The sequence below is a fragment of the Achroia grisella genome, unplaced genomic scaffold (assembly GCF_030625045.1).
Source record: "Achroia grisella isolate CSIRO2021 unplaced genomic scaffold, CSIRO_AGI_Agris_v1 utg445, whole genome shotgun sequence".
Classification (NCBI taxonomy): domain Eukaryota; kingdom Metazoa; phylum Arthropoda; class Insecta; order Lepidoptera; family Pyralidae; genus Achroia; species Achroia grisella.
In genome coordinates this window covers 327961-352139 of record NW_026712860.1, presented here as the reverse complement: position 1 = coordinate 352139, position 24179 = coordinate 327961, and the positions used below count along the sequence as shown (strand labels likewise).

Genomic DNA, 24179 nt, shown 5'->3' with positions numbered 1-24179 from the left:
ATGGTGACAGCCGGCGAGGGTGCGCGCGCCTGCACCACCACGCATGCGCCCCGTTCCACCGCAAGTAACTCAGGGATACGCAGCGTCACTACATGTGCTATACTGTGCATTTACATAAACAGAGGTGAGCAATGATATTCCAGCAATTATTTTTATGTACTTCAATTGTCTACATTTTTATTTAATAACAATGTAGACAATTGAAAAAGTTAAAAGTTAATAAGTATCTATAAAATATTGTCCGAGATATGGTACAACGTATCTACGCATTGGCTATTAATTACTTTGGTACTTATTTTTTGGATGTGTAATCAATTAAATATTTAAATTTTGAGGTGATATGTTTTTGTATTTCATAAAGTGGTGTTATTCATAACTCTACACAAAAGTTCAAAGGTTTTCTAAATACAATTTAAATATAGGGCGTAGCGTGTGGGGTGCCGAATCAGCTGTTCTGTGTAGGTTATCGTTAGGGTGTTATCGATTGGTGCCACTTTCTCCGCTGGGCGCGAAGTTCTTTGTTTTGGCGACGATCCAGTCATGGCGTCGACTCTGTTACTAAGCATATGTAGGCAGTAATGTGGGAGTATAATTAAGTTTTTTCGCATTTTATTAATTAACCTAAATATTTTTAGATTGTGGAAATAATAATGCTTATTTATTCATTATTCATATTTGTGATCGATTTTAAGGCCTTTTGAATAAGAGATCCCGTTACATCACAGGATGTCTGAAATACAAAGCAAGATATATGAATGAAATAAAGTAAAATATAGAATCGAAATAAAAAAGTAAATATACTGTTACTATTGTCGCAATGTTAGCAGATCCTGCCCCATCTCTGTCTTACAAGCGGTAAAAGTACGCACTCGGTTCCAGTGCCGTCGGTCGCCCTCTTTCTGTGTGGCTCCTAAAAACTGGAATCAATGCCAGTTTTAATCTTAACTTAATGATGCAGCATTAAAGGCCCGCACCAGAAAGAAAACTATTCACTAATAAATATCAATTGTATCTATACACAGAAACAATAATTGGTAATTTCTTGAATCGTCGATAAGCGTGTTTGTCAGTTATTTGCATATGAACAATGTTTGAAAACCACTGCTGTAAAGACAAGTTAATACATTCCAGACCTTGTAACCAAAAATTCCGATCGAGACTGTAAGAACCCGATATTGATGTTATGATTTAGCGTAAAGTTAAACCTGAAATTTTACTTTATCTTATACCTATATAAAATTCTCGTGTGACAATGTTAGTTACCATACTCCACAGAAACGGCTTGACCGAATTTTATGAATTTTTATATGCATATATTCAGTAGGTCTGAGAATCCTACCTATTTTTCATACACCTAAATAATAAGGATTTTTCACCCTTAACCTTTTTTGTATTTCTTGGATTTTTTATAATGTGACATTAAAATACACATACAACCCTAAATTTTCACCCTTCTACCATCAACCCCTATTTGTTATAGTGATTTTAATTTATATGGCAAAACAAAGTTTGCGGGGCCAGCTATGCATCAACATGCATAAAATTGTTGTATTGTTAGTACCTAACTAAAGCTTTAGGTGTAGACCACATTCAAACTCACGGCCTTCCGCTACCGTGTAATTTGTTATAAATTATTACATTTAGCTCAATGTAAGGTTACATGCAGTGCAGAGTGCAATTTGCCTGTCCAGTTTTTGTTTTATGTCTACTGCATACTGCCGAATTAGGTCAAGGACTATGCGATCTGCAGTGTATAATCCTAACACGAACTATGTTGGTGGCGCATAGGTACCTATATCATACGAGTAGATTAAAAATTCGAGGTGAAAATTAGTTGCATGCGCCATTGTTTGCTATCAGAGGTTGTTATAAACGTAAAGAATAACACAATTGAAAAAAAAATGGGAAGTATAAGTATGTAGGTACTTGCCTACAAATGAATAAATAAATGGCCATTTGCCACAGTTGCCACAGGCACTATTACATCAATTGGAAATTATAAGAACTATAAATAAGAATTTAATGCAATTAATCAGTTATTTGTATTGAGGATGAGGGATTTTTAGTAATTGGTGCCATTCTTTGTTATAGACCTCTTAGCCCACGCGGTTCCTCTGGAAATTTTAGTGAAAACTAACTCTCTATACGGAATTCACCACTTTGAATTAGTAGGCGAAATAATAGCTTAAACCGAGATGAAGCCTGCGGTACAACGTCTATAGCTCGAGTCGACGCTGCCGGAGGTGCGGTAGAATTCAATTGCGACCCCGTGACTCCGTCCATAGCAACTCGGAGGTACACCGTGCGTTTTTTAGTACGGTAAGAACACATTCCTCACCGGCACCTCACGATAGTCTTTTTTAGGAAAAAAGAAATGAATAGACGCTGTTAGCGTAGGTGAGTGCATAATTCCACAATCATGCATTAAAAAGTTTTTTTTATTGCAGGTGCAGTTAGTATTTCGTGGGCAAGATGATAGTGGGAAAAACGAGAAGTGTCAGAAATAGTTTATAACTTCGTAGTCGTAACTTCTTTTTGTGTACCTATTATTATCTGTTATTTGCATATGAAATCTATAGATGACTTTTCTACAACATATTAAAGGTTTGCATAATTTAAAATATTAACTAATAGTTACGGCAAATACAGTAGGTAAGTAGTAGGTAGTAATAATTAAGCACAATAATTTACGTGCTTATTGTTCGCCGAGCTTGTTTCAATCTAACTAGTCAGAGCGCGAGACTACCACAATGAAATTGATGATTTATCGATATTTTTTATCACTGGAGCTATAACCAGAAATTTAAATTGATAAATAATTTTTAGATGTAACGTAAATTTATGGTTATTGGCCTTTAAATTTGTATAGATAAATTAATTTATATGGCATATAGACTACGATACTATCTCCTAAAATCGAGAAATAAGAAAATCAGAAGAGAGACGTAAATACCTCGGACTGAAAAACCATTAGTGGTTGTTCAAAACAATAATTTACATAAGCTTAAACCTTCTTCACGTTTACGTAATTTTCCTTAGTACACCCTAGTAAGTACTTCATACTTCATACCATATGAGTACAAAAAAAAACAAGAATGTTAACTACGACATGTAAATGTCATAATGACAGACGACAGTGGCAAATGTGACATTAGTGATCAGTGACAGTCCTAATAAGTATTTGTTTATTGTATTTTTGATTGAATTTTGTGTTTTCATTTTCAATTTTTCAGTCTGAAATTAGGTTAATTTGTAATACGTTATTTAGATATTTTGTGAAGGCTAGCTACTAACGAGTATAATTAGGTTAAATTAGAACTTCATAATTTTTTAGCTATTTTTGTTTAGTAATTTCCTTCTGCAAATTTGTTATTTAAAATTTGGAATAAAATATTTAGTTTTATATTCCGAGATTAAATTTCTTACCAATATTACCTGCTTTTCACAGACCGCATCAAAAGATTAAGAATGGCAAGATTTCGGTTTGGAAGACAGCACGAAGGTTATCGCTTGATATCCAACGACGACAGCGGTTTCTCTGATGCCCAGTTTGAGGAACCTGTACCAAAAATTCCTTGGAAAGCCATTACATTAGCTGTATTCTTGTTTGTTATTGGCACAATTTTACTTATATCAGGTAGTTTAATAGTTTCAGGACATATAGACACTAAATATTCAGACCGATTATGGCCAATGATAGTTTTAGGTGCAATAATGTTCCTCCCTGGAGCATATCATATTAGAATAGCTTATTATGCTTATAAGGAATATCCAGGGTACAGCTTTACTGACATTCCCGAGTTTGAATAGATGTAGGTTAGTAGTTAATTTTGATTAACAATTTGAATAATGTAATTTTTATGAAATTAATTTTTACTGCACTATCAGTGGCAAGGTGTAGGAACATGATAACTTTAATTATAGGTTTTCTACTTTTGTCTCAAATGCTTCACATATAAATTCTAATTTTTATGCTTTAAAACAATGACAATGAATAAAACCTATCTCAAGTTCTTCCTGCCAACCATGGACATAAATATATCCTTAGATATGGAATTTTTATATGATATTAACATATTTGAAATTGCCTTATGTAATATAGAATGTCTGTTGTTTTTAGTGCTGAAGTACTAGACTAATGAACGATTGGATGTCAATCAATTTCCACCTACCATAGTTATATTTATTACATTTTTAGAGTATATGGGCAGATATTTGTATACTTTGTTTATTTTATCTGTATGCCAGAATGTATATTTGTTTTAATACAGGCAAACTTGCAATGGAAACAAGTACCATTGATTTTGCCATTTCAGAGTTAAGCCATCTAGCACCAAGCTAAAATATATTACTTGCATAAATCAATTAATTTAATATGTTCTTATTAAAAATATTTATTCATCAGTCCCTAACTGGTGTGTATGCTGATGCATAATTGTGTGTGCATCCACTTCCATAACTCATCTGATGATGAGTCATGGAAGTGGATGGAATATGAGTGAATGTAAGGATAAATGCCTATGGCATTTGATTCTTTTTATCTCTAAAAACTATTGATGTAAAGATATTGTTTTGTTACAATTTGTCTTATATATATCAGGAAATGTTTCCATAAATAATGCTGTTTCATTATATGTAAAAAGAATAAAGCAATTAAACATACATTTTCTAGTTTTACTTATTAATACTTAACATTTCTTTGATTTTATTTTATGTATAGGTATAAAAACAAAATATCGAATAATATTGAAGGATTCAATATGTATTTTTGTTGTTTGTTTAAAAACTAACTCAACTGCATCAATAGATAATTGAGGTGAACCTCCTTCTTTGAAGTTATTATTTCCATACTTGGAGTTAGAGATATAAGTTGACAGTTTTTTATGTTATTCATATATACTTAAGCAACCAATCCAATTATAGTAGACAATGATCGCGGATTAATCGGAAACAAAAAATATATATATACTTTATACTTTTAAGGTCTTGATGTCGAATCAAAATTGACATGAATTAATTAAAAATATGACATGTACGTTTTTGAAGTAGAAACGGTAAAACATTATTAATAGCTAATTTCAGATTAGCTGCATTTACTTTTTTTAGTAATAAACCCCTAAACACACAGACATCTTTTGTATTATATTGGTAGGATGATGATAGACCAAGTATCAACAGTAGTCAGTAACAGTCTTATATACAATAAGACTGATAAGGGTTGAACTTATTACATCATCAAGTGTAGGATGTTCTTAAACAAAAAGTATTTAGTTAGGCATAATTTAATGACAATGATCATAATTTTAATAAATAGATTGACAAAGTCACTTTACAACTTGTAGAGATTTAAAGAAAATCAAAACGATTCTCACTGATTAATTAATACTTCCATCCTATCTAAATACATTGCACATATTTATCTGTTAGCTCTCTTTCCTTTTTTAGTTTGTGTAAAGCTAGTCTGGGGCAGTGGCACAGAATGTCCTGTCTTTTTCAAATGTTCAAATAATTTGTTTTTCGATGGGAAGTCTGTTTGGCATACTGCACATCTAAGATTCATAGCTGTACTGGAATCTTCGGTTTCACTTGTTTTCGTTCGTAACGGTTTCCTTTCGACAAGCTTTTTTGGCTTAACATTTCTCTGCGTTTTCGGCAGTGCTGGCTTATCCTTTGGTAGTGCTACTTCTCCCAAGGCGTCGTCAGTAGGCGTTGTACTCGAAACTTCGTATAAATTTTCCGTTGAAGTCTGTGACTGGGATCCTTTCTTGAGATTAGCTTCCTTTTTAGCCTGTATCTGGCTTTTAAGCATATTGAATTTCTTAGCCTTTCTACTGCGAGATGGACCTTCTATTTCATTAAAACTCATCTCATCATGACTATCATTGCCTTCACTCTCAGGCATTGGTATAAATGATTTCTTCTTGTTTTTCTTCTTCTTTTGACTCTTAGGTAAAGCCTATAAATTGTAATAAAGTATCTTAAAATATTTTTAATTTGAAAAGCTTTGTAATAATAATAAATATTGTATAGGCACTATTAGAAACGGGCAAATGTATATCCCTGTCAGTTCTTAATATATGTGTTAGATATATTAAGAACTGATATGATAGTGTTAGACTTAATGCAATAAGTCACTTCAAACAAAAAAATAATTACGCGTTTTATCACATCTGCGTTACTAGTTTAGTAAAAACTGAAAGCTTACTTAAAGATATCTGTATGGTCCAACTTTATTGAGTCTAATGTGAAAAGGCCAAAGAAAGAAAATAAACCAACTTACCTGAATTTTGTCAGAATCATCACTTAATGTTTCTCCAATCTCATTATCTTCAATATCTGATGTAGAATTGCCTACTAGTTCTCTCTCATCCTCAGCTTGACCATTGATTTTTTCTTCCGCTGTTTCTTCTACATTTTTCACAGATTCATCTATTTCAGCATCATCTACATCATCATCTGATATATCTACATTATCATCAAATGTCATATTAGCAACATTTTCTTTGTGTTTCTTACTGTTCTCATGATTTTCAAACGATTTGACATTTTTAAACAATTTGCTGCAAGCTGAGCAATATAAGTTTCTCATAGCTTGTTTAGATTTTGAGGAAGATTTTGCTGTTGTCCTTGATACTTCACTTGCCTGAAATTTTAGTAATGAATGAATTTTTACTTTATTTCATTGTCATTTCTTAAATGTATGTAGAAAAAATATAAGGAATCATTTCCCTCCTATGTACTTAAAAAAATCCCTGACAGCTAGGCTCATAAATGTTGCATATAAATCATAAACATGTTCAATAAGACATGGACATAGGATGAACTTGTATATTATATTCAGAGTATAGTTAATAACTGTAAATTAATATTAAATATATTAATTTGTTAATTTTAGTATATATATAATATTAATGTAATTACTGAATTTAATTTCTTAGCAGTTTCACAATTATAGTTGTATATTAATTGAATAAATAAAAAAATAAACAGACATCAAGCTATAAAAAAATATAAGAATCATAATCGAATAAAACATAATAACCTCTTCAGTCTTGGAACTCTCTTCATTGCTGCTCTCCATACCACCCTCACTAATAGTGTCATCATCTGATGACAGTCCAAATTCTTCTGCCAACAATGATTCAATTTCACTCAATTTCTTTTGATAATCCTCACTTTGTAAGAATGAGCTTTCACCTTCCTTTTTCTTTGCTTCTTCTATTTCTTTCTGTCTTTGTAAGATTCTCTCCCTTCTTACTTGTTCTGCCTATAATATAAATATTTTTCTGTTTTATAAATACAAAATTACATAAAAATAATTTTATTTTGCAATAGTTAATAAATAATAATAATAATCTCAGGGCAATTAACACTGCGCCATCTAGTCCCAATTTAAGCTAGCTAAAGTTTCTGTTATGGGTACTAGACAACCAAATGTGTTTTCTATGTGTAAAATTTTTTGTAAATACATACATATTATACATAGAAAACACCCAGACCGATACAAACAATCATAGTCATGAATACATTGTGTCTTACGATGGATCGAACCTGAGACCATTGGAAGTAAAGTCGTGAGCTAAATTGCCAGACCACAGAGGCCATCAATATATATTACCTTTTTCTTATTTTCCTCTGCTTTCTCTTGTAACAACTTAGTGTGTTCAATCACTCTCTTGTCTTTCCTACGAACAAAACTAACAAGTCTTCTGATCTCTTCATTTCTTTCCTTGCGAGCTTTCTGTCGTATTTTATTGTTTTCTTTCTCCATTAGTTTTATAACTCTTCGATTATCACCTTGTTGAATTTCATATTGATCTAGCCACACATAACCTTTGAAACATAAAAAATATAATATAATTTGGGTATACATAGTTCATTAATATATACTTGGTAGAAGGTTTTATGCCTGTTGTAAATTGCATTAAATATATTTTAAATTCTGTTACATAAAACAATACAAATTACTTAAAATAGACATTCCAAAAATATAACATTTAAATAAAAAAAAAAAAATAATAACTATTGAAGATTATACAAGAAAACCTACACGCACAACGGCCCGAATGAGAGGCCAATTGCGGAAAATGGAGTCCAACCGACATTATACAAGAAAATAAACATCATATTGTAACAAAGACATTGCTTACTTTTATTAGTAGAAAATGCCATCCAATATGCATAGAACTCATGCACATCTTCATAAGGTGTGGTGGAATTACCAAATTTGGGTATTTGGGTAACATCTTCAGGATCATCAAGAAAATCTGTTTCTTCAGAAATCAATTTGGAGAATACCTGTAAATTAGATTAATTGAAATAATGTACATAAATTTACTGTTTGATAATTACAAAGGTAAATATTTTTCATGCATTTGTGAAAATTTTGTTGTAATTAAATACCTACTTATACATATTTATTATGATTTATTATAATGAATTTGAAATAAGGAAATCAACAGCAACGTAATGTCTTTTAAATTATAACAAATAATTGAAATTACTGTATATATTTTTATGAAAATGATTTAATTTTGTTATTTGGTAAGAAATTAGAATATTTTTTTTATATAATTGTTATATATACTAAAATAAAAAAGATACCTATTGATCAATTTTAGAACAGAACTAGAAAAGAAGCATATATTTTTAATGTACCTCTGCATACACTCCATAGAACCCATTGGGGTCATCTCCAAAACCTTTGTAGCAGGACGGACTGAAGTATGGATATACATCAAGGCTGTCATCATTATATGATGAGCCTGCACCACGTAATAGCTGCTCTCTGTGATTGTCATACCTGTCATAAATATATATTAATATATATGTTACAGTAGCAACTTGCCATGCTTGGTATATTTAAATATATTATATTAATTTGACAACTTTGAGAATTTTTCATAAGATGTCGTCATCGATGCCTATTGCTTTGCTCAAGTGATTCTTTAGATGAACATCTTTACTAAATCTATTAAGTATTTTTTTAATGTCACATTACAAAATATCAAATCATTCCTCTTATAATAGACATTAGTAAATACATATAGATTCATACAATTGCTAATAATGTGAAATAGTGACTCTTTCATTGGCTTACTGCAGCTGTAGATAGGCCAAATGTATTTCAGAAACTTGTAGAGAGATTTTGTTATTATACCTCTCACACCTACTTCCGACTGCCTATATAGCCATTTTTAGTTAGTTAATTTATCAGTTTGTAATACTTATATCTTTTTATTGTCTTTATGTATATTTGTTTCCCATGGTACAATGAGTTCTATCAGTATTATATGTTACGATTTTTTAGAGAATAGGAAAATATCCCAATACATAGTACTGAGATGAGATGGGTTTGTTTTTGGAACTTACAGTTGAGCCTTCTTATATAAAGTAAACTTGTATTTTGTTTGCAGTCCATCTTTTTAGGGTTTTAGCTACTGAAAGGTTTACAAATTCACTTCCACTATAATTTGAAGATCATGGCAATATGAGTAATCAGCCCAAATGAGGAGTTACTTGCAGTTTAAAAAAAAATGTTTTTGGGCGACTAATCAACTAATAGTTATCTATTGTTGAGATGAGTAATACTTATTATACCATGCTGTCATTACTATAAAGATATATTCATAGCGAAATTTTCAAATAAAACGATATGGATTTTTTATGGAAATACTTACTAGGATCACATAGTTACATCACATTGACCTCAATAGTAAAATTTATTAAACAGGCAATTGATTAGTGTTGGAATTCTTTATTTTCATCATAATCTGAATTTATACTACTTATATTGTACTTTTTGGCATGGTACCATCGCAGAAATTGAATATTTATCCATTTTGTTAAAGCTGATAAAAATTAAAAAGAAAAAATAGTCTACCATTACTGAATATGGTATATTGATAGTTTCGTGTGGCACTCATCATACTCTAGAAGTCTAGAAAAATAAAGATATTAGGATGGTTTAGATGGATTAGAAAGACAGACATATGAATGTCTGTCTTTATGCTAAGTGAGCATAAATTCTTACCAAGCTCTCTCCTGAGGGTCAGAGAGTACTTCATAGGCGTTCTGAACTAGTTGAAACTGTTCTTTCGCCTCTTGTATGTTGTCTAAGTTTTTGTCCGGATGCCACTGCAATGCTAGGCGACGATATGCCTTCTTTATCTCGGAAGCACTTGCTTCTTTCGGTAAACTCAATACTTCGTAGTGGCACTTCATTCTAAGACATTCTATGTAAACTTTCACTATATTTCACAATGTTCACAGCCTGTTTGTTCTCTTTTTAATAATATATTAATATAATATAACCTGGATTTGATCAATATTTTTCACATACTCAGCACTATAATAAACAAAGAATATTTAATTTACAAGCTATGAGAATTAATAAAGGAACTGTAATATCATTATGGCAAAAGTTAAAACTGAAAATTATTTATCAGTATATTTTGAAGATTCTAGCGGAAAATGCACGACGTCTGTTCATGCTTCTTTATTTTTTACATTTTCGTTCAATCGGTTCAACTCGGTTATTCGGTTTTGGCCATAGAGTTTTATTTCTTTCAACAATAACCAGTATTTACGGTTTTGGCGCATTGAACTTTCGCCATCTCAGTGTGGTCATATTTAAATTATATTCCGCTAATTTAATGCTAACATTTAATGATCAGGTCACATTATCTAGTGATAAAATCGTGTTAAATATAATAAGGATATATTTACTATCTAAATTGCTAAAATTTGCTAATACCTAAATAACAGTTCCTGACATGCTAAATTAGCTTTATTGTTTTTCGATTTTATTGATCTAATAAGTCCACAACTGTCATGAAGGTACTACAGAAATTTTATAATTTAACAAAAATCATTATACATATACAATTGAAATCAAAGTCGTAACTCGGGCAAGGTATACCTATGTATTACTCAGGCCTGACTTATTAAACACTATTTAAAAAATAAGACAGGTAATAATAATATTAATATTTCTTGTAAAAAAGTTTCGTTATAAGTAGTTCTCGGTAATTTAAAGTTCATAAATGTGCACCTACTTACGTAGCTTATTAAAGTTATAAAAAATAAGACTCAATACATTATACATTGAAATATATATTTGAAATGTCAATAGAGTTATAATAATAAAATTAGACTAATGTATATAATCAAAAATATTAAAGTACAATGCATACAAGTTTCAAAATACAATATTTCCCTTTTATATTGAATGCATAGTTACCTGGTAGGTAATAGATACCTAACCAGTAGGATCTTTGTTTACTACCTTGGTACCAATCTAAAATTAATCAGGGTAGGTATGTTTGCGCTTATGATCTGAAGACTGCACGGGTTGCATGGGCACTTGGTTCTTACACTTCCAGTTTGGATTGTAAAAATCCTCTTGTTGCTGTGAAATGTAATAATAATACATACTGATATGGTAACTAAGATAGTTACCATATAAGTATGTTCAATATTTATGAATAACAATATATAGGTACATTGGCAGATAATGCAGACGTTGAGAGATTGTAGTAGTGAACGGTAGACTGTATCTACTAGTATAACAGCTTTCTTTTTGGGTGACACAGGTAATTTATAAAAAAGGTAGATTCTATAATATAAAATAAGTCACAAATTGTTTATGTTTAATATATTTAATTAACATTAAAATAGGATCAATGGTATCTATAAATTAGATATAAAGTAATTAAAATTACACAACACAAACAATCCTTAAGAAGAAACAGTTTCTTGCCGTTATAAAATCATTTAGTAGAGTCCTCCTGAAGATTTTTGAATATAATTTCCTGGTGACAATTTATTGTAACAATTTTAATGTAATACACAAAAAGACAATAAATTATGATTAAGATGATATATCCTGTGCCGACTCTAAATTATGTGACAAAGCAAGGCAATTATGTTTTTTTTCTGTAATTTTGTATTGAAGTGCAAATCCAAAGCTGGTATAAAAATTATTAATCCGTAACTCTATTTTGTTGTTTAACACTTAATGTGTAATATATAATAGATACTTTACTTGGAAATACATAAAATTCAATGAGGATTATCGTCATCTTTCAATTAATTGACCGTGTAGATTGTTCGAAGCAATAAATTATATGGCGATATATACATACCTTAGTAGACATTAGATACCTATATGCAATAAAATTGATATAAAAATTAATAAACAATTTCTATTTAATAAGTAATATAGGTACTTAATAAAAAAATGAGAAACTTACTTTAAATTGTTAAAGTTTGTCAAAAATTGTATTATGGCTATACCTATTGAACAAAATATTTCCTTTTTAACATCGATACACAAGGAGAGAAACGTCTTAGTACGTCTTCAATTTATTATGAAATCTAATAAAAACATTAAAATATAATTGTAATTAATATGCACACAGAAACACAGACGATAAAATGTAATTCATTATATACCTAATACAATAAGAAATGTTACGCATTATCAAAATAAGCACATCTAAAAGCATGTACAAAATACATGCTTACCACCTCATTATCGTCATTAAGGTACTGGTGAGAACTTGGTGGCGCTGGGACTCGAGAGGATGATGCTGGGGTCGGGGACTGTTTGGGTTCCACTTGGGGCTCGGACCATTCCTCGTATAGGTCTGTCCGTGGCCCCACTTCACTCTCTAGACAGGTACGGCAATTTTCTATTATCCATTTCTGCTCAAGAACAGATGGTGACCTGGGTGCCATTAATATTTTAACAATATATCTACTATATCAATCAGTCCTATATTACAGTATACTAAATCAGTTTGGTCTTTCATATAACGATAATAACTTTTGTAAACTATTTCCAATGATATATATAGTTATTTCAATAGTGATGTTTAATTATCAGTAATAATCAATTAATAGTAAATGAGAATATTTAAAAATGTAGGTGGGTAAAATGAAATGCAAAAATCATAGGTTCTTTTATTATGCATTAGGACAATTTTTTTATATTTATAAAAATTGTAATGGTTCGTACTTACTACACCTGTAAGCAATATACCTATATAGTTTAAGAAAATGTAATTAGTTAAATTTAATATGTACTACGTTATACAAAATATCTAGTTATGCTATGCTATTATAAGCACTAAAAATATTTTTTTATACAAAGAAACTATTTTAAATGTAGTATGCCTAGTATTAGACTATCAAAATTATTATGAAGTGATAAATTTTATATTTTTTACAATAATTATGTGATGTAAAGTTTGCAGGGTAATTCTTAAAGGGAAGAGGGGGGATTAGTACAAATGGAACCTAGTAAACCAATAGTTAACAATGAGCCTGTTTCTCACGAACACCCTTATAAATCGCGTTGGTTATTTTTTGTGAATCTACCACGATGGTTTAATGAGCCTGAAATCAGGTCAGATTTCATGCTCATTCTATAATCTACAATGGTGTCTCGCTAGCACATATCTACTGTTAGCACAGTAAAGTGCACAATTCCATTATCATTCATTAAAAAAACTGAGTACATGTTTGCGATATAAAAAGTGCTATAGAACAGTATTAGATTACAAACAGAGGCGTGGTGGAAGGGTGAAGGCAATCGGAAAGCCAATTAACACGGCAATTACGGGGAGTTTTGACGGCCCACTAATTAAATCCACTCGGGCAATGAATGTACTGTTTTATGGGCATGAGATTTTTGTGGTATTTATTTATGTTAGCAGGTATTATTCCCAGATATCTTTTAAATATTTACAAGTCATATATCAATATTTACAGATGCATTACAAATCTTTGAATTTTTCGACTTGTTCTATATTATAACAGGCATGTATTATACATATAAACAATTCTCTTGAATCACTCTATGGGTGCATTAAAAGCCGTTGCGTAATTTAAAAGATATAAGCGAACAGATAGCGGTGGCCACTTTGTTTTATACTATATAAAAAATTTCTTCATCCTACAATAATTATGTTGTATCAAGGTTGGATTCAGATTTATTCTAGTTTTCACGTTTTGAATTTTTGAATTTTGAAATAATTGTTTGCAAGATTACATTTATCTGTGCAATTTTCATATCAGATTTTAAGACATTAAAATTTTTGCTAATACCTATTTTTTAATTTAATTGTAATGGACAAAAGATGACAACGCCGCTGAGAGTTAGTTTACCACTAATCCTCATCAAAATCATATAAAAGCACAGCACAGCATATTCAGTAACTTCACTGCTTTTCTCATGTTGAATCTGGATATCAGCTTACAAAGCAAGCTGCTTAGCAACTGGAATATGTGAGATTGAGGTATCAATGCAGTTGATTTTTTAAGTAATTATTAAATTTATTGTTTTACTAGTTGACTCCGTGAACTCCGTTACGCCTTAAAATTAAATTGACATATTTAATTTTTAAGGGTTTTTGAAGTTTAGTTATGCAATAAATTTCTGAACGCAGGGTGCGTTTGACAGGTATCAGCAGTTCGTATGGGAAAATAAAATTGTTGTCTTTACTATTTTACCCTTAATATTTTATCTCCGTTTAAAACTTCCCTGGAATTCCACGAATATTTTAAGACTAAAATTAGCCAAATGGATTCATACGTTCTGCAGTTTTAGCGAGACTAACAAACAGCAATTCATTTTTATATTTATATTTTGAAGATGTCAACTTAGAATACAGTTAATAATTTTATTATTAACTCTATTCTAACCCCTAACAACAATATAAACATACCTAACTTTGGATTTACATTTGGTTGACCTAATAAATCAAAATAAGTAGGATAGGAACCTATAAACACGTCGTCTTTCTACTAGCATTAATAATTCCGTAGTTTCGCCAACTAGGCTGACAGGTCACCGTGATGTACAAGGAAGACCTTGCTAAAATATTCAGCAACCTTTGAATAAGCAATTAATTTGTAATCTCTATTAGTTACATTATTCATTTAAATATTATGATAACAAGAAAGTTTTTAACGATTTAATTTGAAATGTAATACAAATAATCGTGTAATCCAATAATAATCACATTTAGTATGTTTTAACATATTTTATTCTAAGGAATAAGAAGGATTGTTAGTAACGTGGACTGCGGACCTCATTGCTAGCAATGTTTCACATCAGGTTTACCTCAGAAATAGAAATAGAAAATCATTTATTCCAATAAACTTACATTGAAGCACTTTTGAATTGTCATTACATTTTTTTAATCTACCGCTCATTCGGAAAGCTGTCTCATCACAAAAAGAATGAGCAAGAAACTTGCGTGTTGCTCTTTTAAATAATTTTATTATTACTTTACATTTTTAAGTTTAAGTGTGTGAATACAAACCACAAATTAGCACTAATTCAATCACGTCCTAATCCTAATCCTCTACGTGGTTCTCCAGGAAACCATCAATAATACTACTTTTATTTTAGTTTTTCTATTCTAGTAATGTATAGGTTAGATGGTAACTTAAAACTGTAATTTACCTGACAATAGCAGTAATTTCATCAGCTTTGTAGATTGTTTTAGTTTTGGGATCGTAAAAACCGTCTCCTGTATCATAATATCCTGGTGGTATCTTCCTAGTAGGCTGATCAGCGGTCAAATAAGACTGACCGGCCGGTTGTAACCCTCTCTCATATTCTATTGTAAACCTGTAATGATATTGATAAATAAATAAACACCGAACAGAAGAAAGTATTTTGTGAATCATATAAATTTTGGCCAGGTGCCAAATCGCGTCGTACGCAGTACCTTCGTATCTTCGTTATTATATTTATGCATCTTATATTATATTATTTAAAAAATATATGATATATACGAACCTATACATAAGCAATAGGTATGTATTTCTAACTAATTCTGCACAGCACTGAAATAAAAATGTCTTATTGCTGATCCATACTAATATTACAAATCCAAGTGTATCTGTTTGTTTCATATCTTTTCAAGACTAAACAGCTGAACGGATCGCAATGAAATTAGCAATGAATATACATTGTATCCTGAGTATGCACATAGGTTATCATTTATCAAAACAACAGACGAAGTCGTTGGTATTAGCTAGTTCATGGTATAATGTATTTTTTGTATAAATCATCTTTTTACAGGTACGACTTTAGATCAGATTATGTTGCTGACTAAAACTTCCAGATCGTACTTAAGTAATACAAACGGGCAAAAAGAACGATTAGTGGGGCGGCAAGGAAATTTGCTAAATGTTTTGTGGGGCGTAACAATTCATACCTGTCTATTTTTCGCGAACAAGCAGAATAGCGAGTAATTCTTGAGGAAGCCGCGTTTACCTTACAAATGAATGTTTAGCGAGAAAAAGTGGTGATTTAACAGCATCTCTCCTCATATTTCTGCACCTGTGTTCGGTCTTTGTTTAGGGTCGTTTAGATATTAGGTGTATATATAATATTAAACAATACAGAATACATAGCATTTTATGTAATACCATGCGCATAAGGTGGAAAAGCTCTAAGATGAGTGTTTAATATTTTTTGTTCTAATATACGAAAAGATATATATATATATATATATATATATTAATATACGTAGGTATATTATTTATTATTTTAAACTAAGAATTCACATGGTTTTTCTTATACACTTTCATATCAAGAAAACGTGTGTAATACTTATTAAACAATAGATACGTCTTTGCATTTCCTAAGTTACTATTTCAGTCATAAACAACTATTTCATTTTAAGTAAGAATATTGTCATCGCATTTCTTGTTATAGGTGGATAAGCTCATCACGTATTTTATTTACAGTCCTAATATATACAAGAGAATATTATGGGTACTTGGTATTTCAAGGAAAAAAAGTAATATCCATTAGTTATATTATGTTTGCGTATTCAAGCGTTTTGTTTATTTTATTCAAATTATATTGTTATTTAAACAATCCTTCAGTTTCGAAAAGTAATGAAACATACAAAAGATTTTATGTCTGTAAGCTTATTACAAGGTATCTATCTATACATATCACAATAAAACGCCTCTAATCCGGTCAACTTAAGATTTTTATTTTATGAATAGACAGTACTTTGAACATATAATAAGATTAATATAGGACAAAAGAGGACATACTGCGTCGACCCCATATAATAGGATAAAGGCAAGGCCATGAAGATGATACTGTAACCTATACGATATTTAAGATCACAATATATCTATGTTGGAAAAATATTTAATTTTATCATGTGTTTTTATTTTCAGCTTTCCCTTGAAATATTATATGTATATTGAATATGTTTTTTCACAATACTGAGACATTAATAATATTTATTGTCTATGGTAATTATATAAGCGATTTACTCTAAACAAATGAATACCATATCCTCTCATCCGTACAAGCATTTACTTCATCATCACCAAATATCATAGGATAGAAAAAATAGGGCACGGTAATATGAAGCACACATAAATATGTACATATATATTTTGAAAGCGGTACCACCGGACCCCTGTAATATATAAGGTTGTAAGGTTGACTTTATTAAAATTTCATGCAGTACTACTGTCGTACAATACAATACCTATACAGTACCTCTATGCCGAGGGTTCGCTATTACGTATTCATAATTAGAGTTCGGTGGCAACGTAAGTGCCTATTTATGAAATGTTCATTACGTTGCTTACCATTCCAATTATGTATGAGCCCTAATTGATGTAATTTCTGCTTAGAATCTTATTAAAAAATGACTAAAAGTAACAGGCAGGTATTATATTGTAGAGAAAGGGTTGTTAGTAATAGTTAGCTTTAGCAATTGGCCATAATGTAATTATTATTATCATAATTTTTTTTTTATAGCACTGAGTACAAATAAGCCTGCGGTTTCTGGTGGTAAGTGATAACAGCCGCCCATGAGGATGCTCATGGCACCACCAGGGGAATTGCTAATGCGTTGCCGGCCTTTTAAGAAGGAATAAGATCTTTTCTTGAAAGTTTCAATATCGTATCGATTCAGAATACTATAGCTGGAAGCAATTTTTATTTTTTAATTTATTTACACAATTTTGTAATAATTATATATTAAGTACTAGTAATATTGTAAATAATTATTATCAGCTATTACCAATTTACGTTTGAAACGACCTCTTCATGTTATTAAAATCCGCTTAGCCGTTTAATCGTGAAAAGTGACTATCACATTTATAATATTAGTACATATGTGTATTGATTTGAACTTTGAAATTATAATAAAAAATTAAAGTTTTGCTATTAAAAATTAGGGGTTGATATTAGTACGGTGAAAATTTAGGGTTATATGTATTTATAAATGTAGAATTATAGAACATTAAAATAAAAAAATAGTTCCAAAAATAAACAAAATATTTTTTTGTGTAGACCACCCCTATTCACTTAGGATTATAAAAAATAGACAACAACCTATTTTAAGATCTAGCGCATATACATATAAAATTTCATTAAAATCAGTTAAGTCGTAAGAGAAGTATCGCAACTCACACAATGTGACACGAGATTTTCATATAAAGATTAGATTGTAAAACTCTGTATATTTGAATAATATATATATCAAAAGCACGCGGCAATGAAGTTGTACGAAATAGGTACGAGTAGGTACAATAATAATTCGGCTTGCAGTACGAAGCTGACATTAGTCCGTTACTGTATTTTAATCTCATTTCAAATTCAATTCCGGGAACGGTCAGCCACCGTTATTACCGGTAGGTCCTTTTGGGAACAGATTTTAACTAAAATAATGCAAAGCGGTAGGGTTGTACCAATGTTTTTCTTTAATTTATTGTCATGTTTTTTTTTCTTTTAGGAATGAGATTGGGTGCTTGTGTTCAGTGTTGGATGAAAGTAGCTTTTAAACCACATATCTAATATATATTAGCCTACCTATTAATAATGTAAGGATATATCGCTGATTAAATGCCAAAGGGACACATGACGAAAACGGAAAATATTACAGGAGAGCTCATGAAAATTTTCACTGTTATATATTTACTTTTTTTTACAAATCTATAAGTGTTATATCTATATGTTAGCTCTAGAATCATGAGTGTCTTTTTTTAATATATAAATTATAACGATTTAGATATCATTTAAAAAAAATAGTTTCAGTTTTTTTTGCGATGTTTTTGTGTTTTGGCATTTAATCAGCGATATGTGGCTTCAAAAGCTACATATTATCTACGTATTTACTAGTGATGTTTTTGTGTGACAGCCTACGTCGTTCGCCATGTAACTTAATATCAATTTCAATCAAGTCTGTCCAGTCATTTACTCATGCAAAATAATGCAATAACAATAAGATAGACTAACATACACACTTGTACATATAGAATATTACTATGGATTATCTATGACTACATATTCTGTGAAAAATTTATTCTAATTACTCTAGCCATTTTTACAAGAAACCTTAACTCACGTACAGATAAATGGACAAACAGTGAGTCTTGCCTCGCCTTTATTTTTTTAGTCTATTAAATGTAAAAAAATATGTATTAACATGTCAACCCTACCTACTGTACTGGTTTCATTTAGAAGTACCAGCAAAGTCAAGAGTACAAAAATATGCTCTTATTTACAGAGGACACGATTCCGGTTGTAAAATAATGTTGTACAAATTATAGTCATTAAGGCATTTAGGGTTCCGTCTGGTTAACTACTCACGATCAAGATTAAGTTGAAAGTTTCTCTTAGAAAAATGTTCTTCGAAATGAACTATATTCCAGTATTATATGGATGACAAAGAATTTGTTTCAAACAAATATTACAATATGGTTTTCATATGATTATTTCAGGCATTAACAGTTTTCATTACGTAATTCACTATTGACCATACGCGGTTGAGATACACTTAATTGGTGTGTTTGTGTTGAATTAAAATGCTATCAATTCATTTATTTACTAATTTCACTTACCAAAGTAGATTTTATAAAAAGTTATCTGCATGTATCTCTGTCTACCTTTTTCAGTCGCTAATCAGTTTGCTTTGAAATTGCAAGATAAAAGTCATCTTAGTTCTCCTGAATAGTAGAACAATAAGTGTATCCCGAGCGTCACATGACAACAAGATATTCATAGCGCTGATCAAATATAAATATATATAGATCAATATATATATATATATATATATATATATATATATATATATATATATATATGTAAGGTGACGGATACCATTAACTTACCTGACGGTTGTCGGCTATTTCAACGACGAAAAATATAATACATAATTACTAAGTACATTATATTTAGTTAATAAATAATAAAGATTTAATATTTTAGATTGTCTAAAATATTTAAATGATTTAGAAGTATAAGAATATTATTAAGTAAGTTTATTTTGTACGGAACTCTTAATGTTTGAGTTTTATTTGAACTTTTTATTTATACTTGTCTTACACAGATTTTTTAGCCTACTAAATGTTTTAAATCTTGACAGATTTATTTATTTATGAACTCTATTACGCGAGATGTACATATATTACACAGTTGAATGACTTTATATTATGATAAGCAAGTTGACGATCGAATACATTTTTTTCCAGATGGCATTACAAACTCGCGGAAGGACATACAGAGCGGCTGAGGCTCAACCTCCGCGTGAAGGATAAAAAAATTAAACTATTAAGTGTTACTGTATGACTTTACCTTCTATCAGGCATTTGACAGTATTTCCAGTCTGTATCACTATATTGGAGGCCATCTGCAAATATGAGCGTCCTCTCCACCATTTCTCCTTTGTACCATTTGCCTTTCAAAATGACTCCACTTGGGTACCGTAGTTCCCCAACGCCGTGGAACATACCGTCGCTGAATTCCCCTTCATATATGACACCTTAAAAGAAACAAATGAATGAAAACTGGTATATATGTATAGGCTATATTTGTAAAGAAATGGTCGAATATAAACAACTCAGTTTGACAAAAAAATATAAAAAAAAAATGTTTCTGCCGTAGGAGGAATCAAACCTGGGATGAATTTTGTTTTTTATTTTAAATGCGCTTAATTTAAACTCTAACATGTAGCTACGATTTATTCTTATGATTAGGATATTGAATATTGTGCAGTGTTGGATACATGTAACCTCTATGTACCTATATAGTTGCTTGAGATGTCTATTCATATAACTAATCCATCACACTCGATTAGGTAATCTAGTAGCCTAGAGCTAGTAATTAGAAATTTTGTGTCTATGGACGTAACAGATTCGGGTATATAAAACCACATTCAGCGAGTAGTGTAATAAGTACATATGTTTGCTACTTATACCTACACTTAATAATTTCCAACTCAATCGATCTGCATATAAATAAAGGAAATTTATAATAAAGAAAAGTATAGAATTTTATGGTATCACCGATACATATTCGTTTTATATCAAAGAAAAAGTATTTTATTACACTTGGGAGAAGAGAAGAAAGGCTGGTAGATCGCATCGACAGGTTCAGTCGTAATGGGTATCTGAGCCTTAATCTCTCTAAGGACTGAAAGATTTTGTAACAAATCAATTCATTATTATTATTTCAACTTAATCGTTATCGACTTCTGAACATTTACATAATTACAACTTCAATGTAACAATAGGAATGTAGGATTCTTTAAAAATTACTCCAATGAAAAATAATTATCATACAAATTATTTATACTCATGTAAATATATTATGGTGTGGAAAGTTATAGCATTACTATAATAATGGATCTCACATTATTAAAATAAAGCATACTTTATAGGACTTTAGCTTTAAAAATGATTATACATAAACCCTTTATATATTGTGACTTTATTCGAATCAATAGGAAATTAATTATAATTTGTATAGTAATATTCTATTCAATCCAAATATTAGAAAGTTTCGACGAATATGTAACCAAACAAACATATTTCATACAAAAGAAACATAATCTAACCGTTAGGAAACGTATATATTCCCACTCCGCTCATTCCCAATACGTCCCAAGTGCCTTCGTATTGTGATCCAGTGGGAAACTGCTTGATCGACCGTGGGACCCGAGGTATGTCCACTGACACTGTTCTGGCAACAAGAACATAATTTGTGATTTACGACTTTAATACTATGCCTCACGAAATCAAATAACGTGATATTTATAGATATAGGTCAAGTTTATGGATGGTTGGATTTTATATTTTTTTTAAATTACGGTAATTTTATGTGTTGTTAGAAAAGGTGTCTTGTAACTGTACAGAAGCAAAGTACTAGATCGTTTACGTTTACCTCCTTGATTAATTAAGTGGATACTTTATCTATTTTTCTATTGTAATTATTTATAAATTAATATTATTAATATTATAAATGCGAAAATTTGTAAGTATCGATTTTTCAGGCATAACTCCTGAACGGATTTTAATGAAACTTTACAGTAATATAGCTTATGCATCAAAATAAGACAGGCTATATATTTTTTATTGAAAATAAAGAAATTTAACGGGCACCGCTTGTAATATTATAAACGCGAAAGTTTGTGAGTATGGATGGATCTTTGTTCACGCAAAATCTACTGAACGAATTTTGATGAAACTTTACAGTAATATAGCTTATATATCAGAATAATATATAGGCTATAAATTACGTATTGTAATAGGAAATATTTACACTTCTAATGCACTTATTACCGAGTTAGAAGTCCTTATTTTGTTAAAATATTGTAGATTTATTACTTAAATACTATAAATAAATTGCTCATGTGTTTTAATAATACTTAGTAACTGTCATGACAGCAGATCATGAGAAAATCAATTTCCATATATGGGTACTAACTTGCATTTTTCTTTGTGAGCTTCTGAAAACTTCCTCATCAGTGCTTCCCACTGCGACACACGTTTCTCCGAGAACCTAATGGAATGAAAATGGTTAGTGGATATAGTTTTTTAATAAAATTTATTATAAGGCATTGACGATTTCAGTGGTCAATATATCTATGTTTTTAAGAATATTTGCACAGTTGTTTCACCTTTGTGATAGAGTTTACGAGTTAAGTTTAGTATTGTATATTCTTTGCTTCTGTACAAATAACTCAGTATATTGGGGCAAAATATATATATTTAAATTATCTGTATTAGCAAACAATCCCACTCAATGGTATGCATTGCAATTCCAATGGTCTAAGATGCCATGCTTCCATGTCTGTCTTATCTCACCGTTCAAAAGATACACAGCTTACAAAGCAAGCTACTTGGAGCTTGAAATATAAGAATTCTGTAGTAATTGTAGTAATAAATTTTAAAGTAAGTAATAAATTTGTTATCTTCCAACTTTTTTACTTCTTTTAAACAGAGTTCCGGCATGTAATTGTCGTTATCGTGTGAAATTATTAATAAGTAATATGGTGAATAAATAAGTATGCAATTAGTGTCGTATGCATGTATTTATTCACTAAGGTAATTATCAAGATAAGAAAAACGGAACATTTTACAATATCATAGCTATATCTTTTTAAAATTTATTAAGAAAATGTCATTTCACTAAATATTGTATTGGATTTAATTTAAATTATATTAACATAAAAAAGTAATGTTTGGAGATGAGTTTATGTAAATAATAGTTATAGATTCTTCCAATCATTCGAAGATAATATAGTATTTTTAGAAGTACGGTAGTTCTAGTATTTGCTTTAATATGTGTTGGAGATTAAAACCTCCTTGTTAATACTTTTTTAAAGCCATATATTTTTAAATGTTCCTGTCACTGTTCTTCTTTTGTTTTTCCATTGCATTTGATCTTTTCATAATATACGGAAGCAAATTATTTTAATTTATTCACAATTACCTAGTTTTATTACAATCACCATAATAACCAACTGAGTAATCCATAATACTCCCCAACAATATGTGTGTACAAACAAAAACAAAGTTTACTTATTTATGTAATGTGCATACAAAATCGGCAAATACAATACTTATTTGATCCCAGGTAAATCAAAAACCTCAACACATAAGTAATCCTATTAAAATATAGCCTTACTTGTCATAGGATCAAAGGAAATGTTTAAATCCTATTCTACAGAGTTCTTATTTGTATTAATGAAACAACAGAACTTACACAGAGTTATCTTGCGATTTCTGCTGTGACATTGTTGCAACTCGTAACCTCACCAAGTTGCCAGTACTTCGGCTGTAACAAAAGTTTTATCTCGGTATATCACAATATATTTAGGTATTCGAGCTAACGAGCTAAG

At 30.3% G+C, this 24179-nt stretch overlaps 3 protein-coding genes across 3 annotated transcripts; 1 reads left to right on the top strand and 2 right to left on the bottom strand.

Moving 5' to 3' along the window:
- The first annotated feature begins 43 nt into the window (after window positions 1–43).
- On the top strand, window positions 44–4645 carry LOC131844990 (transmembrane protein 230). The gene is made up of 3 exons (XM_059193999.1): window positions 44–124; window positions 2448–2604; window positions 3449–4645. The coding sequence occupies exons 2-3, from the start codon at window positions 2580–2582 to the stop codon at window positions 3808–3810; spliced, it is 387 nt and encodes a 128-aa protein (XP_059049982.1). The 5' UTR covers window positions 44–124; window positions 2448–2579; the 3' UTR covers window positions 3811–4645.
- Window positions 4646–5272: 627 nt separating this feature from the next.
- Window positions 5273–10514, bottom strand: LOC131844971 (dnaJ homolog subfamily C member 21). Its single transcript, XM_059193974.1, has 7 exons — window positions 10034–10514; window positions 8659–8803; window positions 8151–8298; window positions 7619–7833; window positions 7043–7267; window positions 6281–6643; window positions 5273–5956 (listed from the first exon to the last, which is right to left on the bottom strand). The coding sequence occupies exons 1-7, from the start codon at window positions 10222–10224 to the stop codon at window positions 5417–5419; spliced, it is 1827 nt and encodes a 608-aa protein (XP_059049957.1). The 5' UTR covers window positions 10225–10514; the 3' UTR covers window positions 5273–5416.
- A 621-nt stretch (window positions 10515–11135) lies between these two features.
- Window positions 11136–23814, bottom strand: LOC131844995 (MORN repeat-containing protein 5-like). The gene is made up of 7 exons (XM_059194004.1): window positions 23771–23814; window positions 22763–22837; window positions 21894–22018; window positions 20633–20819; window positions 15476–15643; window positions 12529–12730; window positions 11136–11410 (listed from the first exon to the last, which is right to left on the bottom strand). The coding sequence occupies exons 1-7, from the start codon at window positions 23812–23814 to the stop codon at window positions 11306–11308; spliced, it is 906 nt and encodes a 301-aa protein (XP_059049987.1). The 3' UTR covers window positions 11136–11305.
- Between the last annotated feature and the right edge of the window lie 365 nt (window positions 23815–24179).